This window comes from Engraulis encrasicolus, chromosome 19, assembly GCF_034702125.1.
Source record: "Engraulis encrasicolus isolate BLACKSEA-1 chromosome 19, IST_EnEncr_1.0, whole genome shotgun sequence".
NCBI lineage: Eukaryota > Metazoa > Chordata > Actinopteri > Clupeiformes > Engraulidae > Engraulis > Engraulis encrasicolus.
In genome coordinates, this window is record NC_085875.1 from 40,934,770 (window position 1) to 40,952,890 (window position 18,121).

Sequence of the window (18,121 nt, forward strand, 5' to 3'; positions counted from 1 at the left end):
AGAGGGTAACTTCTGTACTGACTAGTGGCTGAACTCTAGCAGCTTGAGGTGGGACTGCGCAGTATAACAAGTGAGAGCTGGATTAGCCTCTGTGGTCTTGCAGGTCGACCCCTTGTGAAAGTACTATAGACGCCTCTCCTACCTTGACCCTCACACCCAGCTACTCACCCAGACACCCTGCTGGCCTATGCAGTTAGCTTAGTAGTGCTAATTTCACACTTAAGAGAGTAGAACCCACTAGAAGAGTATTCAATCTGAAATCTGTAAGTTGAATTGGCACTGCACATTTTTCGGTGTACCTACAGTGTTCATTCATTCTGCTGGCCTGTGCAGTTGAGCTGAGCAGAGACTGATGACTGTCCTCCTCCTGCCTATAGTGTTACAGCTTCTCCTGCCTGACAAAGTGCTTCCTTCCAGCAGGACCACATGGCTTCCCCTGACAGGGGTCAGCACAAACACTCTCATACACACAAAATCACACAGGAGCAAAGAAGTAACACAAGTCGAGAGAGAAATGCACCATAAACAGGCATGCACGCACACACGCGCACACACACGCACACACACACACACACACACACACACACACACACACACACACACACACAGCTGATGTTGCAGCTGAGAGACGAGTTTCCGTTCTCACCTGCATGCCAAACTCCCTCATTCCCCCACTCCCGTTAAATCATCCTGCTGCTGTCTCCAGATCGGTACGGCGCAGCGCAAGCTTCATTCAGAATTCTCTCTGTCGGTTTTGTGCACGTCTCCTTTTTCCTTTCCCTCAACAGCACCTTCATCTGGGGATACCCCTGCCTGAAGCTGTCTTTGAAAAAGGGGGTTAAGGGGGGCGGGTGGTGGTGGTGGTGGTATGGGGGGTGGAATAGAGTTGTAGACTAGAGGGCTTTTTTTAAATTCTGTCTCTTTGGGTGATCACGACTACATGTTCTAGTCGCGAATAGAAAATGGAAAAGCTGACAAAAGGCGGCGAGAGGGAAGACTGCATTTAACATGGGCAGGAAACAATGCGCGTTTGAACAGAAAACATCACACTGCCACCACACCACACAGCTACAGAGGAGACTGAGCAGTCACAATACGCTCTGGCGCCAAAACAACAATGGGGTCTGTCTCGATCATACTGTACAGTACACGCCGTTTCAGCACGTTTTCTGAAAAAATCTCAAAGGCAAAATATGATGTTGGCAAACTCACTGCATGGTCACGAAGGAGCATTTCTTTAATGGCAGTCATTTACTACACTGGCTCGCATGTACAGTGGACAGTGTTGCCACATTGGCCCAATTGGGCTACTTGGGATGGCCGTCTGCAGATAAAAACCGGAAAAATTGGCCATTTGGCGTTTTTTTTCTGCCGTTTTGGGCGCATAGAAGTTAATGCAATTTGTTGAAATTGGGCGGAATTAAGCGCAATTTGGCGTTTCTTGGGAACCTTTTGGGCAGTATTTGATCAGACACATCTGGCAACACTGACAGTGGAATACTGCAGTGCCTCAGGACGAGCGGCCTACCAAATCCATTATCACATTTTGTCCCATGTGGGCACAAAGCAAAGACGGAGCCTGCTGCAAGGCATCACGCAACTTGAGCTTACACAATGGAAAAATGCTGTTGGGGGTTCTGGGTATTATTATTATGATCTCTCCGTTAAACGCTTTGATGAGTGCTTTTGTTTTGACATGCTCTCTCTGGCGTTTCCTGTGTGTGTGTGTGTGTGTGTGTGTGTGTGTGTGTGTGTGTGTGTGTGTGTGTGTGTGTGTGTGTGTGTGTGCGTGTAAATGTGTTGGTGATTGTGTCTATAGCTATCACACTCACCCTGCAGGGTAGGCCACAAGTCCAGAGCGTGGGTCGCTGGCCAACGCGCGGTTCCCCAACGTGGTGATCCCCAAGACCTTCTCGAGCGTCACCTGCAACATGATTCAAGGGGAGACCGAAAAAGACAATGAAATAGGTGTGCACGTAACTACATATGCTTATTACAGTGGACTAAGCAGGGTTATATGACAGTTAGTCATCATTATGGAACCGCCATTGTCCTGAGGACTGTGTTGCTGTACGTTGTTGTTGTATGTTTGGAAAGGCAACCAACGAGTCAACACGCAGACAGCAAGATGATTATAGTGGAATGTAAAAGCAGCTTAGCTAGCAGTGCTGTGGCAGTCTCAGACCCCAGGCGTCACCAAACAATGCTAAGGGGACCGGCTACTGACTTTTATCGATAAGGAAAAGAAGATCTACTGAAGAGAACAAGATACATAGCTACACACTAGTTCGACTTGACCAGTCAAAGAGAGTAGAGCTATTGTTCATGTGAGCTAGCTAGGTCACACTTGCCATGTTTCTGGTTGATTTATTTTGAGTGCCGAGATATCAGGACAGAGTACTGGCTGATTGACTTTTCCCTCATAGACTTCAGGATAGTTGCCAACCAACCTAGTTCTGTGTAAGCTTAATTCTAATTCATGTGGTCTGCTGATGGACTGTAAGGACAGTGACTCCACTTGGAACCATCTACTGACACTGCAGTATATGATGAGGAGCAACATGCTCCAAATTTGCAGTCAAGTCAGATGGAATCACATTTACTGATAACACTTATAGCATGCATACATGGGCCCATCCAAAAAAAGTTCTGGCGATATAGAATAGGCTACATTAAGTTATAATACGCTTTTAACAACACTGTGCTTCATCTCAACTGTAAGATAAGCTGTCACACATCTTCTCTAGCTTTTGAGGGCTAAACTCTGCCTCTTAAGTCTGACAGGTAGCTCTCATGGTACAAACACTTAGGTAAAATACATGTTTTCTTCCAATCACAAGCGCATAAAACATAATAGCTTGCTCATTACATTTACATATACACAATCTGAACTTGCAATCTAAACTCAAACACAAAGCTGACACATACAGTTAACTTCAAAGCAAAAAATCATCTGAGTATAATAAATGCAAGATAAGCACTAGCAAGTTAGAATCATCAAACATGTCAGCCAGCCAGGGTGTCCCAAGAGCACTGCACACACTGAGCATCAGTGTGTGAGTGTGTGTGTGGGCACCTACAGTACAGTACAGAAGCCTACATCAGCACTTACAGGGGGTCCTAGGGCTTTAGAAACTCTCCTCGGCTGCAGCATTTTCTCCAAGCAGGCAAACGAACGGCCGGACTAAATCAACTCAGAGCAGCAGAAAGCTGCATTACCCTTCCCCTTCCCCTTCCCCTTCCCCTGTCCCGGGACGTCCTGACTGACTGTGTCCAGCTGTGCTCCAGTGGCTAGGCAGGCAGGCTGTACTGTACTGTCAAGTCCTTTCTGGCCACTTCATCTGGCCACGCCGGCAGAACACAGCACTGACTGGACCCACTCCATCACGATCCGTTTAAAAAAGACAGATGCATTGTTCTCTCACGAGAAAAAAGAACAGCCTTCTTCTTCACCACACATGAAAGTGGGTGGGATAAAGAGCGTGAGAGAAAAAGAGAGAGAAAGAGAAGAGATCTGGATACAGATAGAGCCTTGAGCTAGCACCTGAGGACACACAGCACTGTTGCTTTCCACGCAACTCGTAAAAGTGAGAGTGTTTGTGTCTGTCAGCTGTGCTCTCTCTCTCTCTCTCTCTCTCTCTCTCTCTCTCTCTCTCTCTCTCTCTCTCTCTCTCTCTGACTGTAGCCTAGCTGTTGAGCGAGTCCCATCACATGACAAAGATGCTCCTGGAGACCTCGCTCTCTGGCAAAGATGCATGTCTTCCACTTGCAGCAGCAGCCCAATGGCCTGTCTGTATTTTGTGTTTTCATCGATAAGATTTCCTCATCCCACCCTGCACCCCCCCTTCCCTATTTTCACGGATTTCCGTGGGCTCAAGGTGATTTCTGGTGCTGGACCAAGGCCACATGGCAATAACCTTGCTGCCAGCCTGGCACACTCAGTCAGCTTACTGAGCCGCCCGCAGGAAATACACACAACCCTGATTCCTTCTTTTTTTTTTTTTTTTTACTTCTTAGACTTAACTCTGCTTGAGATCACACAAATCCACTATGGATTTTCTTCTCTATTTCTTTTTAATCAGGCCTGGCTAATGCACAAACAGGCCTGCTGACTAAAAAAAAAAAAGAGAGAGAGAGAGAGAGAGAGAGAGAGAGAGAGAGAGAGAGAGAGAGAGAGAGAGAGAGAGAGAGAGAGAGAGGGGTTCCAGGTGCATGTTGGAAGTGGAACACAAGGGGAACTTCAAAGGACTGGGCCACGTAACAACATGAGGAGTAAAAATGCGTAGTGCACAAGAGACTGTCACAGACGGGCAGCCTGAAAAAGACATCAACAATGTGCCTCATTCACTTGCCTACAACTCTATTGAAATATGAGGGGACCTGGATAGAGCATCAAGCACTGTATGACATCACTGCTCAACTATTTTTCAAACTGTGAACTACCCTTGCCTTACAGCTCTATACAAAGATGAGGGGACCTGGATAAGACACCAAGTACTCCACTGTATGACATCAATGCTCAACTATCTACTGTCTAGTAGCAAGAGACAACAATGACTGCTGTTTCATACCCCAACCTCCCACAAAAGTATATTCAGGTCCTCCCAAAGTGTGCAACCAAACCAAACTAACAATTTAAAACGGTGCTTTAAGTTACTTGCTTTACAACTCTGTATCTGGACAAAGTATCAAGCACCCCCCTGCATGACATCACTGGTAAACTGTCTTTGAACTGTCTAGTGAGTGAGAACAATGCCTGCTTTTTGAAATGTCAAACCTCTAAATCGCAACAGCATACTGTATTTTCAGGAGATTCCCAGGTGTGTGCACCCAAAGACTTTCATGGTGGTGTGTTCTGATCCAAAATTGCCTTGCACGGTTTTCATTAAAATTTAATGCAGACAATGTGCATGTGACAGCAGCGCAGCAGTTGGATTTGCAGATCTATAATTGTTCGCACTCAGGCACATCTTCTTTTGTCTGGCGAGCCACTCACTCTATAGGGGAGGCTTTGTCTGCGGTGACTGTGTACAGTCCAGGCTAGTTTTTGCTGGTGAGGAGGTATCACTTAATAAAATGAGGTTGGTTTAACCTTTAACATGTCAGTTTTTAAAAACTAAGGAACGCCTGAGCCATAAGCTCAACATTTTTTATACATACTGTATTACAGGTATTATGTTGATATAACCTATATTTTTTGACCAACAAAATTAGTTTACAATCTCTCCGTACAACCACCGGCATACTGAATGAAGAGTCAGGACCTGAATTGGACGAGGACATTCTAACACATTTCACCTTAATTAGCCTAGACTTCACAATGACCACAAGGGCAAGAGTGAATGAAAAGGACACTTGTGAAATATGGGGAGACTTGGAGACATAGAGACATGTTCTGTGGTAATTACTGAAGTGGAAAGGCTGAAAAGAATATATAAATAGCTCTATAACATTGTAACTATACACGTTAATGTTTGCAACAATATTTCTTCCATGTAGGATGTATTAAAACATCCCTCATCATAAGTATTGCCACAAAATAAAAATGTGCCCTGTAAAATGCACTGCAAAGATGGAAAATGTAGGCTACTTTGAAGGTCTAAGTACCATGTCTGCCTATCTATAAAAAGCAGTCTTTTTTGTCTGTGCAGGCGAAAACCCCTGATAACAAAAGAGATTCTTTTAAGCTACTGTTAGCAGCCACCACCTACTCACTCAGGTAGAACCATCTGGACAAATCCCCATTAAGTATGTACAAGAGTAGGCACCGATAGCAAGGTGAGCACCCAGAAAGAATCTTCATCTGTCCCTGAAATACAGCAATGAGCCACTATGAAGCCTTTTAACTGTCTTTTTTACTATCTGTTCATATTGGCTCAGCCTATTCTTTGTTTACCCCTTTAAATATGTAACATCTTTCATGAAAACTGCTCTACATTTGGCCACAATGAATACCCGCTTGTCTTGAGGCATGGGCACAGCCTCGCCATGGACACTCTTTAGAGTCACCAACACCTCAGGGTTATGACAGGAAAGTGAGGTGCAGACCGCCTTGTAGTACTGTAAGACTGCACAGGCACACTAGGAGGAATGACACTCTCAAAGTCACTGCAGGGCAATAATGGCTTTGGGGCTGCACGCACATAGGCTACAGTAGCTGACAATACATTATGTCAAAAGTAAAATCCCCTTTTTAACTCGTTCCCCGCACACTGCATGACCCAGTGAGTAATGTATTGGATGGGTTAAAACAAAGACCTGCATAAAAATCCACTGTATCCGATATGTTCTCATTCATATATATAGAGCTGAGATGAAGGCTACTACCACACAGCCTTTTAGATGAGCTCTGTTGAAATGAATCCCTCCATATTACTACCTCTCATACGGTTGCACACATCTGTAAGCCAGAGGCTGCAAGTGGGCACACCAAATCATGTGCCAAGAGCACAGAAAGTCTCAATCCTGCCTGCCTGCCTGCCTCCCAGGCAGTTTATGGAGGGGGAAATTGGCAAAGAGAATAAAGCTGGTGTGGAGAAGGACCTAAACACAGCTGTAAAGAAGGCACCGCGAGCCACATGGTTGCTTCACATTTCCATGGTTACCACGCTATTTGCAAGCTTTTGCATGGCGAAGCAGTCTCATATTGTCTCCAATAAGGAGAATGTTTAGACATTATTCAATACATTGCTTGGTTGGTTCAAATAATTCAGGTATATTTGACGTGGAAGCACGGCTATGATATACACAGACATGCCACGAGCATAATGCATAAGCGTCATCCTCGTGGAATATGGTCCTACTGACAGCCAAGTGAGAAATGTTAGGTAACCTGCCCTTCGTTCTCGAATGTAGGTCAAGATTATTTACCACATTATAACATTCTTCTGAATCATTCAACCAAAACCCAAAACAGCTTATTGACAAGACAACACCACGCTCAAGTTTTGAAGATGGAGCTCCGAATTGACAGACTGTAGGCTATGGATTATAGCCTACGCGGCATCGCTAGTGTAGCCAAAACGGATTGTTGCTGGTTACATACCTTGTTAGAAAGATTTTCCTTGTTATTCCCAGGTTTGCTTCTCCTCAGTTTTATGGATGGTGACCGCAATAGGCTTTTAATCCGACTTTTAATTGTAGGTCCTTCCACCGTCATCTTGGAATCCTTGTTAAGAATGAATGACGAATTCATGAGTCCAACTGAGTTCCTGCGTCAATACAGTATAGTCACGAATTTAATGAACTGTCCTATAAATCCATGTTGTGTTATATGTAGCCTGTCCGTACATGGAGACTAAACGCGTTATAGGTTCTTTGAATGGTGTCCGACTGTTCTGCAGATCCTGGTCGACTCCCGCAAGAACACCGTTTCCAGCGACTGCATCACAGTGAAATTAAACATGTTTCATTTCTACGTTTAGTATTTCTTTGACGAACCGGTCAAGGAAATCCGCAATCCAGTATCTCGGTGGTCCATCACGTCAATAATCTAGCTCTACGTCTCCAGCAGTGGCAGAGAGAAACACGTTCAGCAAGTCAACACACAGCACTGTATCTGGTTGGTCGGCACGGCAGCAAAGTCTGTGTGAGAAAAAAAATCCCTTGCTACAGCTGTCTGCATAATCGCGAACCGGCGTATTCCGTTCAGGCTTTACCACTGGACGAATGAGCTTCCCTCCTGCACGTTTGGCTGACGCAGGCAAAGCAGCAGTGACACATCTTCCCCTAAATGTAGGCTATTCTACAAGCAAATGTGCTTAGATAGTCCACGATTAATCACACTATAATAATGCATGTGCAGTTAATATAATTTCAATTCATTTTAGACCCAGCGAAGAAGATGCCTCATTTAACATCAAAACCGGGCCAGTTAGCGAATTGGAAATATCATACCCCAATCAGCGCAGCCTTCTCATCTTGTTTTTTATCTACAAGATAGCTTCAGTGACAGAGGAAATGTGCTAGCTATGCCCTTAACACAAAAGCTAGACCATTCGGGGCTCGCGTGAACCTCTTTCTTACTGGCAATTTTAATCCCTACCTTAACAGACCACTGTCTGTGCCACTTTACGCACGGGTGTAATTACTGAAAATGCAATGTGTTATGACCCGTGCATTAGCCTGTAGCATCTCAAAGTTGCTCGACGTTACAGGGCAGGCGCACTTCTCTAATCAGCTGATCATTGTTTGTAAAGCATTTTCTTGAAATACTTTAGAAATTCAAAAGAAACAAGCGCAAAATCACCTGGTGACTGAGGTCACCGAGTTCCACCGGAATACAGTAGGATAGCCTACAATAACGGCCTATATATATATATATATATATATATATATATATATATATATATATATATATATATATATATATATATATATATATATATATATAAAATCCTCGGTACAATTGAAATAGTCATATTCTGTATTTCATGCTGGTACTGTGGACCACATAGCAGTATACGGTCACATCAGGTACAACAGTAGTGCCCTCTAGTGACTAAATAAACTACTTACACATATCTGGAGGGATACATACTAGTTCATCTGCTTACTTTCATAGCTCTGTCCAACTTACCATGGAGTGTTGTTTGCACCTAGGCCCTACTTGCCTTTAGTTAACAGGACACCCGTTGGCCTCATAGAATGTTTTCTTTTAAAAGTAAATAAGGATTAGTTCTGGAAAGAAGCAAAGCATTTTTGCACAACTGAGAAGGAAAAAAAACAACAAAACCCACACAAAAGAGGAGACAGGACTTAGGAATACACATTGATTTAATTATCAGCATTACATTGACAAGAACAGATCTGCCCCAGATATTTTTTTTAAACCATAGATGCAAAACTATTGCCTGCAATAAGCATGAAATATAAAAAATAAAAATAAAAAGCTTTTCATCCACAAACCTCCCAGTGATTTTGTAAGGAGGTGGAAATCAAGCAGGACAAGGGGCCCAGATGAAAAAATGACGAACATTTAAGGGCTAGTTTATAATTTTAGTTAATGCTCAAACTGGGTGTCTTACCAAAGTAGTTTTTTGGCAGCATAATATGGCCCTATGACTGGAAATTCATAATGGTGGATTTATAAGGAGATTACCCACTTATTCATGTATGACAAGTGTACATCTCCAAGCCAAATGAAAACTCAGAAACTGATGATGGTAAATATTCATGAAAATGATGAATATGCAGCATAACCTCTGTAAATAAACTTAAAAAAAATATGCACACAGCCTTAACATTTTGACACTTCCCCCCAGAGGACAAACCTAAAGCAAGGGCCCCGGCCTACCTACTTAAGTCTATACCAAAACAGAACAATCACTGAACGAGCTTATTGGTCTTCTTGGGGCTGCTGGGGTTGATCTTGATGACACTGATGGGCTCCACGGTGGTGGTGGAGGTGGTCCCTCCAAAGTTCTCCCCCCTCTTGGTCATCTGCCAGAGCCTGCGGCCCGTGTGGGCCAGCCTGTGGGCCGCCTTGCGCACCACCACCCCGAAGCCCTGCTGTGTGTGGTAGATGAGGGGGTCCAGGCAGGCGTTGAGGGCGTAGAGCAGCTGCGAGGTCTCCGTCAGCAGGTTGACCCAGTGCGCCAGCCAGCAGGTGTTGCGGCAGTCGTTGAGGGTGAAGAAGAGGATGCAGGCGATGATGTGCAGGAGCTGGCCCGGCACCCAGCACACCAGGAAGTTGGCGATGAAGACGGAGATGAGCCAGACGGTCTTGTCGTGGCCCGGCATGATGCCGCTGTTCTGGCTCCACTGCTGCCGCAGCTGCTTGACGCGGGCCAGGATCTTCACGTAGCACGGGATGACCAGCAGCAGCGGCACCGACACCTGGATGGAGTAGTAGGAGAGCAGGTTGTAGGTGGCCCCCGTGGAGCGGTACCTGACAAGGGGTGTGAAAAAAATGGTCATAGCAATGAACGTACTGCATCAGGGTGTACAAACAAAATATCATGGCAAGACATTTTAGACAAAATGACAATTTTATAAACATTAATGTCCAAAATGTATGCAGCCCATTCATAAATTGTATCTTGAGGAATCTTCATGAATGTTAACTATGCAAATGAACTAATATCTATTGTGTCTGACCTCTTTACAATACACATATTGAATTGTGACCTCTGTATTGTTGAGTAGCTAATTTTTGCCAATGCCCAGCCTAGTCAGTAGAAAGAAATCCACACACACTTACTCTTATTTTTGGAGTGAACCACATTGCCAATAGACACAGGCCTAATCTATTTACTAAATAGATAAGGTCTTTACCGATTAGTTAAATCATTGGTCTGGCCCACTTGCGATCAAATTGACTGAATATGGCCCCTGAACTGAAATGACCTCCCTGCTCTAGACTCTGTAGGCCCAAGTGTTGAATGAATACTGCATTCTTTGTCTTTACTTAGAGTAGCACCTGGAGATCACCACGGATCCGCAGAAGCGCAGGCTGTCTCTGCGCCGCACCCAATACAGGACGTTGGGGTAACTGAGGTAGATGAGCAGCGTGGTGATGCCCCACAGCAGCAGAGAGACCAGCGTGGCATTGCGCGTCGTGCGGAGCATGCGCGACTCCAGCGGGAAGAGGATGGCCAGGAAGCGATCGATGCTGATGGCGCAGATGAACATGGTGCTGGAGGTCAGGCCCACGAAGTACATGATCTGCACCAGCTTGCAGCAGGTCTCGCCCATGGTCCAGTGGTAGTCGGCCGTCATGTAGATGACCCAGGGCACGATGGAGGCCAGGTAGGCCAGGTCGCACAGCGCCAGGTTGAGCACGCCGATGGAGCCGATGCTCCAGGGCTGGCTGTGGCGCAGGCACACCCACACGCTGCCCAGGTTGCCGATGGTGCCCACGAAGGTGAGGATGTAGAAGAGTGGCGGGATGATGCTGGCGATGTACTTGCGGTTGGTCTGGCAGTTCATGTAGGGCACCAGCGGGAGGTTAAGGTCGCTGGCGACGGTGCAGTTCTTGGTCCATGCCCAGTAGTGGCTGTTGCTGAGGTTAGACATGCCCTGCGTTGTCCAGGGTTGATGCTTCAACTACACAAGCTGGGTAAAGAAGGTGAATAAAATTAAATTGATGAAATTACATCACATATTTCCTGACTAAGGGATTTTTTTGTACTTCAGCCATTATGGCAGCAGATGCTCCAAAACAACAAACAAAAATGTCACATTTTAGACAAAATGACAATTTTATAAACATTAAATGTCCAAAATGTATGCAGCCCATTCACAAATTTTATCTTTTTCATGAATATTAACTATGCAAATTAACTAATATCTACTGGTATGCAGAGAGAAGGTTTGCAACCAAACATGTCTCGGACTGGCTATTCAGACTGACGTATCCACCTGTTCATGTATGAAAAAGTTCAAATTTCCAAGACATAGGCCTACGGTACATAGGAATTAATGGTAGTAGTAAGTAAGGTAGATAAGGTAGGTAACATTTGTTAAGGGCAGCATACAATCAGGAAATAAAACTATAACACATATTACATACATGTTTTTAAAGCAAAGCAGAAATATTTTAAGAGAATGTATGGTTTGAAGATGAATTATTCTGAGTATTACTAATGTACCGGTATGTAAACTATGGTATATAAATCTACCATTTAAATGACATTACACAGCCATGCCAATAACTACAAGTACAAAGATGTTCAACTGTCACGATATAGTGTAGGCATACTACAGTACTCACCCTCTGAAAGAGATGTGAAGTTTCAAGATTGAGAGGACAGACACATTGTCCACCTTATAAATGAGCCCTCATGTTCTGTGCACTGGCGTCTCTTGGGAATTCTAAGAGCTAAGGTTGGAGCAAGCTGCTGGAACACATTACCTGATGGCCATCAGTTGGCAACAATATGCCCCCTGACCATCTCCCTGAGGAAGCATGCAAATGTCAGGAACATAATTGAGGCCTACTGTGCTTAGACATGAAGGAACAATCCAACAAAACAAATGCAGAGGTGTTACTGATGTTTCCCTAGAATAGTGTTTCTCAACGGGGGAGGTAGAGCCCCCCATGGGGCATTGTCAGTATTATGATGAGGCCAAGGGGCGTTTCTTCAAAAAGGTTGAGAACCACTGCCCTAGAACCAAGGAAATGGAAGAGGCTAAAATATAATAAGGCTTGTAGAGATGACAACTTAGAACATGGATTTTACGCTTTAGCAAAAAAATAATTAAAAAAAATCCACATATAACATGTCAAGTGAGAAACTGAAATTAGGGTTTCTTATGGGTTTTTTTTTCCTCAGACCTCATTGAAAAGTGAAAAGGGCGTTTTTCCTCACCCTTGTTGCCACCAGGGGCCACATCTGAGCGCCCCATTCACTGCGACTGATTCACTTATCCTGGGCCGAACCCTCGTGGACCTTATGCCTCTGTAATCTCTACTCGTCATCTTTACACTCTTTAACCTTATTTCATTTTCTCTACATCTACTTATTTACCTATCTACTTACTTCCTCTATTCTAGAGTCTAGTTTCTTTTGTCTTCTTGCTATTCTTTCTTGTTTCTGTCTCTCTTTTCTACGTCCCACTTTTTTTTTTTCTTTCATCCTTAACATTGATGTTTATCCATTTTGTGAAGTACTTTGAGCTGCATGTCTTGTACTTGTATGATATTGAGCTATACATCGAAATACAGTTATTATAATTAAAAAGGAAATGCACACAAGTTCCATACCACACAGCTTTATTAACTGACAACGGCCACTTCTGTTCATGTCAGTCTGTAAGTACAACTGTTTACATATGAACATCTTACAAAAATACTTTGCAGCTCCTTACAAAAAACAGCACTCCACCATCTTTATTTACACATGAAAGCTTCTCAAGAGTATAAACAAACATTATGTACAATAGATGCATCAGGCTTATTCCTACAGTAAACATACGCTCACTGTAAGCAATACACATACAAAAAAACGACGAAATATACATGCTAAATCTCGTAGTATTCCCTGTCAACGAACCATAGGCAATGTCTTCAGGGATTATTTACACACAGAAACACACTTTGTAGTTTTCAGTGACTGAGGACTGCCAAAAACTAAACCCTTGCATAAGGACTTGGTCCTGTAGTGACCCTACCAATAGCCAACACTAAATACATGTAGGTGTGCTCATGATCTTTTGGGAATGACTGTAAGTAATAAAGTAAAGGTGTGCACTAAACAATGGGAACAAGATCCTTGCAACTCAACTGTGCATTGGTTTGTAAAGTAATCCAACATCTGTACCCTGGTTGGCATCAGAGTAAATGGTATTTTAGACTGTTTCCAATAAACACAGATCGTTCAAAAAAGGGGGAAAAGATGGATTTCTTGACTTAAGCCTTCTCTTACTTAGGGATAAACTACCCTCCTGGAAGTGGTTAAAATGATACACGCAAACCTTGTTAGTAGGGGGATAGAGTAACTTTCCAAACTTCTCGCAGCCAACAAACTCAAGGTCCAACAGATGAGCTAGCACAAAATGTATGACGTTACACCAAAAACCAAACTTTTTAGTATTATTTCAATATTAGAGTTAAAATAGTCGTCAAAACCCCTAACAGGTTTGTTTCCTTACAATCATTAAAATCCAAATGCGTGAAAATGGAGACCCGACTCTTAACGCTTCACATTTAATCAGATGAACAAAGCGTCCGCAGGAAAGGTCAGCAAACATTATATCCCACTACACCCCATTCCACCCCTTGGCCACCGTCACCACACCCCTTCCTAATGTCCCCCGGGACACCCCCTAGCCATTATTAGCACAAGGCTGACAGTAGTGATGCACACCCACCCAGAGCCCGTCAGCTTTGACCAGCCCTACATTCATCTACCCACTAGCTTAGCATCCAAAGATATCTCCTTCTCTGTTTACTGTTTAACAGCCTCTACTCCAATATGGAGAGTGACCCCACGCCACAGACACACGAAACACAGACAACTGAAAAACAAAAATCAGAACAAAATGAACACAATAGTCACCACCTTTGAGGCTTAACTATTTTCGTACAAACTTTTTAACATCTCATCATTCAAGTACTTTTTTTTTTTTTGTATTGCGAAATGTTTTTCCACCGGGAAGGAAAACAGCCAATGTATTTTTTTTTTTTAATTCCTATGGTTGAAATCGAACCGAAAGAAAAGCAGCAGGTTCAAGTATTTTCTATACCTTTTTCCAAGATTCCTTATGCGATGTGTCTGATTTCCTGTACTAGGCCATACGTGGTAGTTCTAAAATCAGGACAAAGACGACATCTTTGGAATAGCATAGAGGCACGTAGAGGCAAGACTCATTTTTTTAAAAACAAGCCAAACAAACACAGAAACAAAAAACAGTCACAGACATAAATACAAACATTTGAAGTCTCTTCAGTCTTTAACTCTTAGTTTAAATATATTTATATAGATAGTGTCCGAGTAACAACGAATCCCTGATTGTTTTTGCAACCAAATAACGGAAACAACTAGAAGACGACAGACAGACAGACATTAAGTCTATGGAGGTGAGCCCGACTCTCGGCCGGCAGGCGTTTGTGGAGTACCCTTCAGTCCCAGCGGGACAAGCTTCGGCATTGGCCTGAACGTCGGCATGACTGGCGGTGCTACATGTCCGGTCTTCATCTGCAGCAGAGGTGGAGGGGTCAGGCTCTCCCCATTACCGGCACCTGCCGCTTCGGGCTGTCCATTGGTGGCCGAGGAAAGGAGAGGTGCGGGTGTGAGAGGAGGGGTGGATCCAGACACAGACGCTGCTGCTGCCTTCATTGGTGTTTCTGTGAACGAATGGCCACCAGAGTTGTTAGTCACTGGGGTCCCAGGTGCATCAGTAGTGATAGGCTTGGTCAGGGGAGTGGAGGTGGAGGTGGTAGAGGGGGTGTGGTCGCCATCATAGTCCAGGCGGAGCACCAGGGGGCTGGGGGAGCGCTCCTCGTCCAGCCTGGCCGGCCGGTTCCCTAGCACCTCCCCAGGCTCTGGAGGCCGCGTGTAGCTGGGAGTGCAGGCCTGGGCAGGGCAGTCACTACTCGACTGCTGGTTGAGGAACGCAATCTCATTCAGCAGCGACATTAGTGTGTTGTCATCCTCCTCTCCTCCTCCTTCTTCTCCTTCACCACCTCCCCCTCTTTCTTCTTGTGTTGCATCCTCCTTTGCTTCTTCACCGCCCTCCTCCTGCTGCTCCCTCTCCTTCCCACCTCCTTCCCCTTCCTCTTTCCTCTCCTTTCCTTCTGCCCCTTCGTCTCCCTTCTGCTCTTCCGCCTCAACCCCTTCTAGCTCTACTGAGGCTGCCAGATTAGCAGCAAACTTCCTGACAAAGTCCAGAGGCCCATCTGCCTCCGCCATGTCCTCCAGTGTGTCCATCCCGGGGCTCTCTGGTGCCCCTTGTGGAGTGCTGGTGGCGGGATCTGAAGACACAGTCACCTCGTTTGCCACGTCGGACGGGACTGTGCCGGGGACCTGGGGCACAGGAGTGTTGGTGACCTGGGATGGAACTGTGTCGGGGACCCGGGGCGGTAAAGCCCCGCGGAGCCAGTGCGGAAGAGCATTGATGACCTGGGCTTGAACAGCATTGGTCACCCGGGGAAGAACATCATTCAGAACCCGGATTTGAGCAGCTTTGGGGAAAACTTTGGGGACCACAGGCGGGGCCTTAGTCGTTGGGTGCAACACTTGGTTCACGGGAGCTACCAGCGACATGACATTCATTATCTTGGGCAGACCAACATTATTGCCTGAAGGGACAAAAAACACACACACAGGGGAATACATTATGTAAGGAACTGACAAAACTCTGACATACTGCAATTCCATTGAGTGTAATATTTCTTTGAATACTGTTAAATGTTGACTCTTGTTGCATACAGACATTCTTAATTTCATGAAAAAATATTATAATGAAAACGTCAAAAAATTCTATTTTCTTTAATAATAGCAATACATTTAAGGCATTTTTGGTCACAGGATATGTTCAGGGTAAAGCTTGAGCTAGTAACCTGCTGCTTTGGCCTCTTTAGGAGGTTGGACAGAGCCTTGAGTTTCAGGCTTGCGGAGTTGGGAACCAGCCACCTGAACCACCTGCTGCCCTGCAGGAACTCGAATGGTAACAGCAGCAACACCTGAGGGATGCACAGAAACACATGTACAGAAACGAATGATTCATTAAAAGAACAGTCCACCTCATTTCAGGAAATTGCTAATACAGCTCCAGGCGACTTTATTAGAATAGCATGAAAAAGTTGATTTATTTCCATAATTCCATCAATAATGTTAAACTGTAATGGATTATAGATTCATGGCCCAGTTTTTTAACTATTCCAATCATTAAATTGTTCATTTTTTCATATTTTGGTCTTCCAGCTCAAAAAAAACATGATTTGGGGAATTTACATCATTATTGATGGAATTATGGAAATAAATCAACTTTTTCATGCTATTCTAATAAAGTGGCCTGGAGCTGTATGTAGTTGAGGCCTGGTAAAATGTGACAATGAATGGAAGTTTTGCCGTATGTGTTTACTTGGCCTGATTTAACAATATACCCAAATTAACCCATTGATGCTGGATGTTGTGTTGCGCTACATTGGCCCTGGCGCCTGGAGCTGCATGATGCAACATTCAGGCTCATTGAGACAATTTTATTAAAAATCTCGGCATGTTAGAGATGAATGAACACAGTCCAATGCAAGTTGAGGGTCTTAGTGTTTAAATGTAACTTACTGTATGTTTTTATGTGCTTCAGACGCTAAGGTATTTAGGTTTTTATAGGCTGAGGGCAACTTCTCTTATAACGGGCTTAGGCATTCAGCAGCCTTTTTTGCAGGTGCTTTAGGCATGGGTTAAGCGAGCGTGTAACGAGGGTGAAAGTAACAGTTAATGGACCAGGTAGATGAGCCTATGGCTGGATCAAAATATTGCCTTTTTGAAAGATGCAAACTTTTCCGCTACCACTCCTTGGGCAGTAGGTTTCGTAGGAGCGTTTTGGCCCATTTTCTGAAATGGTGCATCTAGCCATCTTTATTAATACCACACCATACTAGTATCCTACCTCCACATTTTGCAGTCTGAGTGAAGCTCTGCATCCATTATGCATCCAGGTATGGGCTCATCCACCTTGTCCATCAAGAGTCACTTTTCACTGTTCATAACACCTTTGAGACAGATATTCAGATATTTCTTGACCCAGTCTTGACTTAAGTTTCTTGTTAACACATTGAATACCAGCCGTTTTTTGGAATTTTAGCTGTAGACTCCCAGTCAAGATCATCATTTTTTGTCATTTATTGAACTGCCACCGAATATTTTGTCTTTAACTTACAGACACATGTCAGGGCTTGTTCAGAAAGCCCGAAATCTCAGCTATCTGTATGTTTTTACAGTTTGTTCCTGGCATATTCCATTCCGAAGTTATTCAGCTCTAAGCGATCATTGGTTTAGGCAGAAATAACATTGAAACGGAGAAAAAGGTTTTTTTTGTCACGGGTGCGCTCTTTGACTCTCCGAGTTTAAATTGCGAGTCTAAATGCATTTTCACGCCCGAAGAACAACTCCAGTAGCTTCCAAGTAAACTATTTTGATGCAAAAATCACCCGGTCAGGCTATTGTTCAGAGCCACATCATCTGAAATGCTAGCTACCTAATGTCACTTGACTGGCAGTTTTGGTTCTGTAGATAAAAGTAGACGTGCCAAAGTACTCACCAAAATTAGCTTACTTCCTGCTGTGTTGCATGCTGTTTTTCATTAAAACCTTTCATTTGACAACTATCTTGATGACAGCTAAACTCCTTATCCTTCCATCATATGTTTAGGAAGGCTAGCTAGCAAGGCACTGATAGGACATGTTTTGATTCTCTAGGAAGTAAATTGAGACGTGACACGACGTGACGTGATCAGGAAGTGTTTTAATTCGCTATAATAAAACTCAAATACTGTGTCTAATAAAATTACACAGATGATGAAATATCCAGATCCTGATTTTGTAGGGGTTTTGACTTTGTAAGTGTTTTCATGATCTATATCAGTTCTGTTCATCACATTATTACGAAAATCACAGAGAATGTGCATTAGAATGTGTAGATTCAGAGTCCATTAAAAAAAAAACGTAATTTTACGT

General features: G+C 44.0%; 3 protein-coding genes across 8 annotated transcripts in view; all 3 read right to left on the reverse strand.

Annotated features, from left to right (window-relative positions):
* Positions 1-8,625, reverse strand: part of mapkbp1 (mitogen-activated protein kinase binding protein 1) — an 87,576-nt gene extending 78,951 nt beyond the window's left edge. The window contains exons 1-3 of one of the 2 annotated variants that reach the window (XM_063184422.1): positions 8,579-8,625; positions 7,046-7,168; positions 1,833-1,924 (exon numbers count right to left, since the gene is read on the reverse strand). In XM_063184422.1, coding sequence (XP_063040492.1) covers positions 1,833-1,924; positions 7,046-7,168; positions 8,579-8,581 — 218 coding nt within the window. In that variant the 5' untranslated portion in view covers positions 8,582-8,625. Of the gene's footprint in view, positions 1-1,832; positions 1,925-7,045; positions 7,680-8,578 lie in introns of those variants that run through there. The other variant, XM_063184421.1, reaches the window with a different exon arrangement.
* A 699-nt stretch (positions 8,626-9,324) lies between these two features.
* On the reverse strand, positions 9,325-11,038 carry LOC134469887 (C-C chemokine receptor type 3). The gene is made up of 2 exons (XM_063223911.1): positions 10,421-11,038; positions 9,325-9,889 (listed from the first exon to the last, which is right to left on the reverse strand). Exons 1-2 carry the CDS (start codon positions 11,014-11,016, stop codon positions 9,325-9,327), a joined length of 1,161 nt encoding a protein of 386 aa, XP_063079981.1. The 5' UTR covers positions 11,017-11,038.
* Positions 11,039-12,698: 1,660 nt separating this feature from the next.
* mgaa (MAX dimerization protein MGA a) overlaps positions 12,699-18,121 on the reverse strand; it is a 45,936-nt gene continuing 40,513 nt past the window's right edge. For all 5 annotated transcript variants that reach the window (XM_063184424.1, XM_063184425.1, XM_063184427.1 and 2 more), the window contains 2 exons: positions 16,004-16,126; positions 12,699-15,742 (listed from right to left, as the gene is read on the reverse strand). In XM_063184424.1, the coding sequence (XP_063040494.1) occupies positions 14,514-15,742; positions 16,004-16,126 (1,352 nt within the window). In that variant the 3' untranslated portion in view covers positions 12,699-14,513. The remainder of the gene's footprint in view (positions 15,743-16,003; positions 16,127-18,121) is intronic.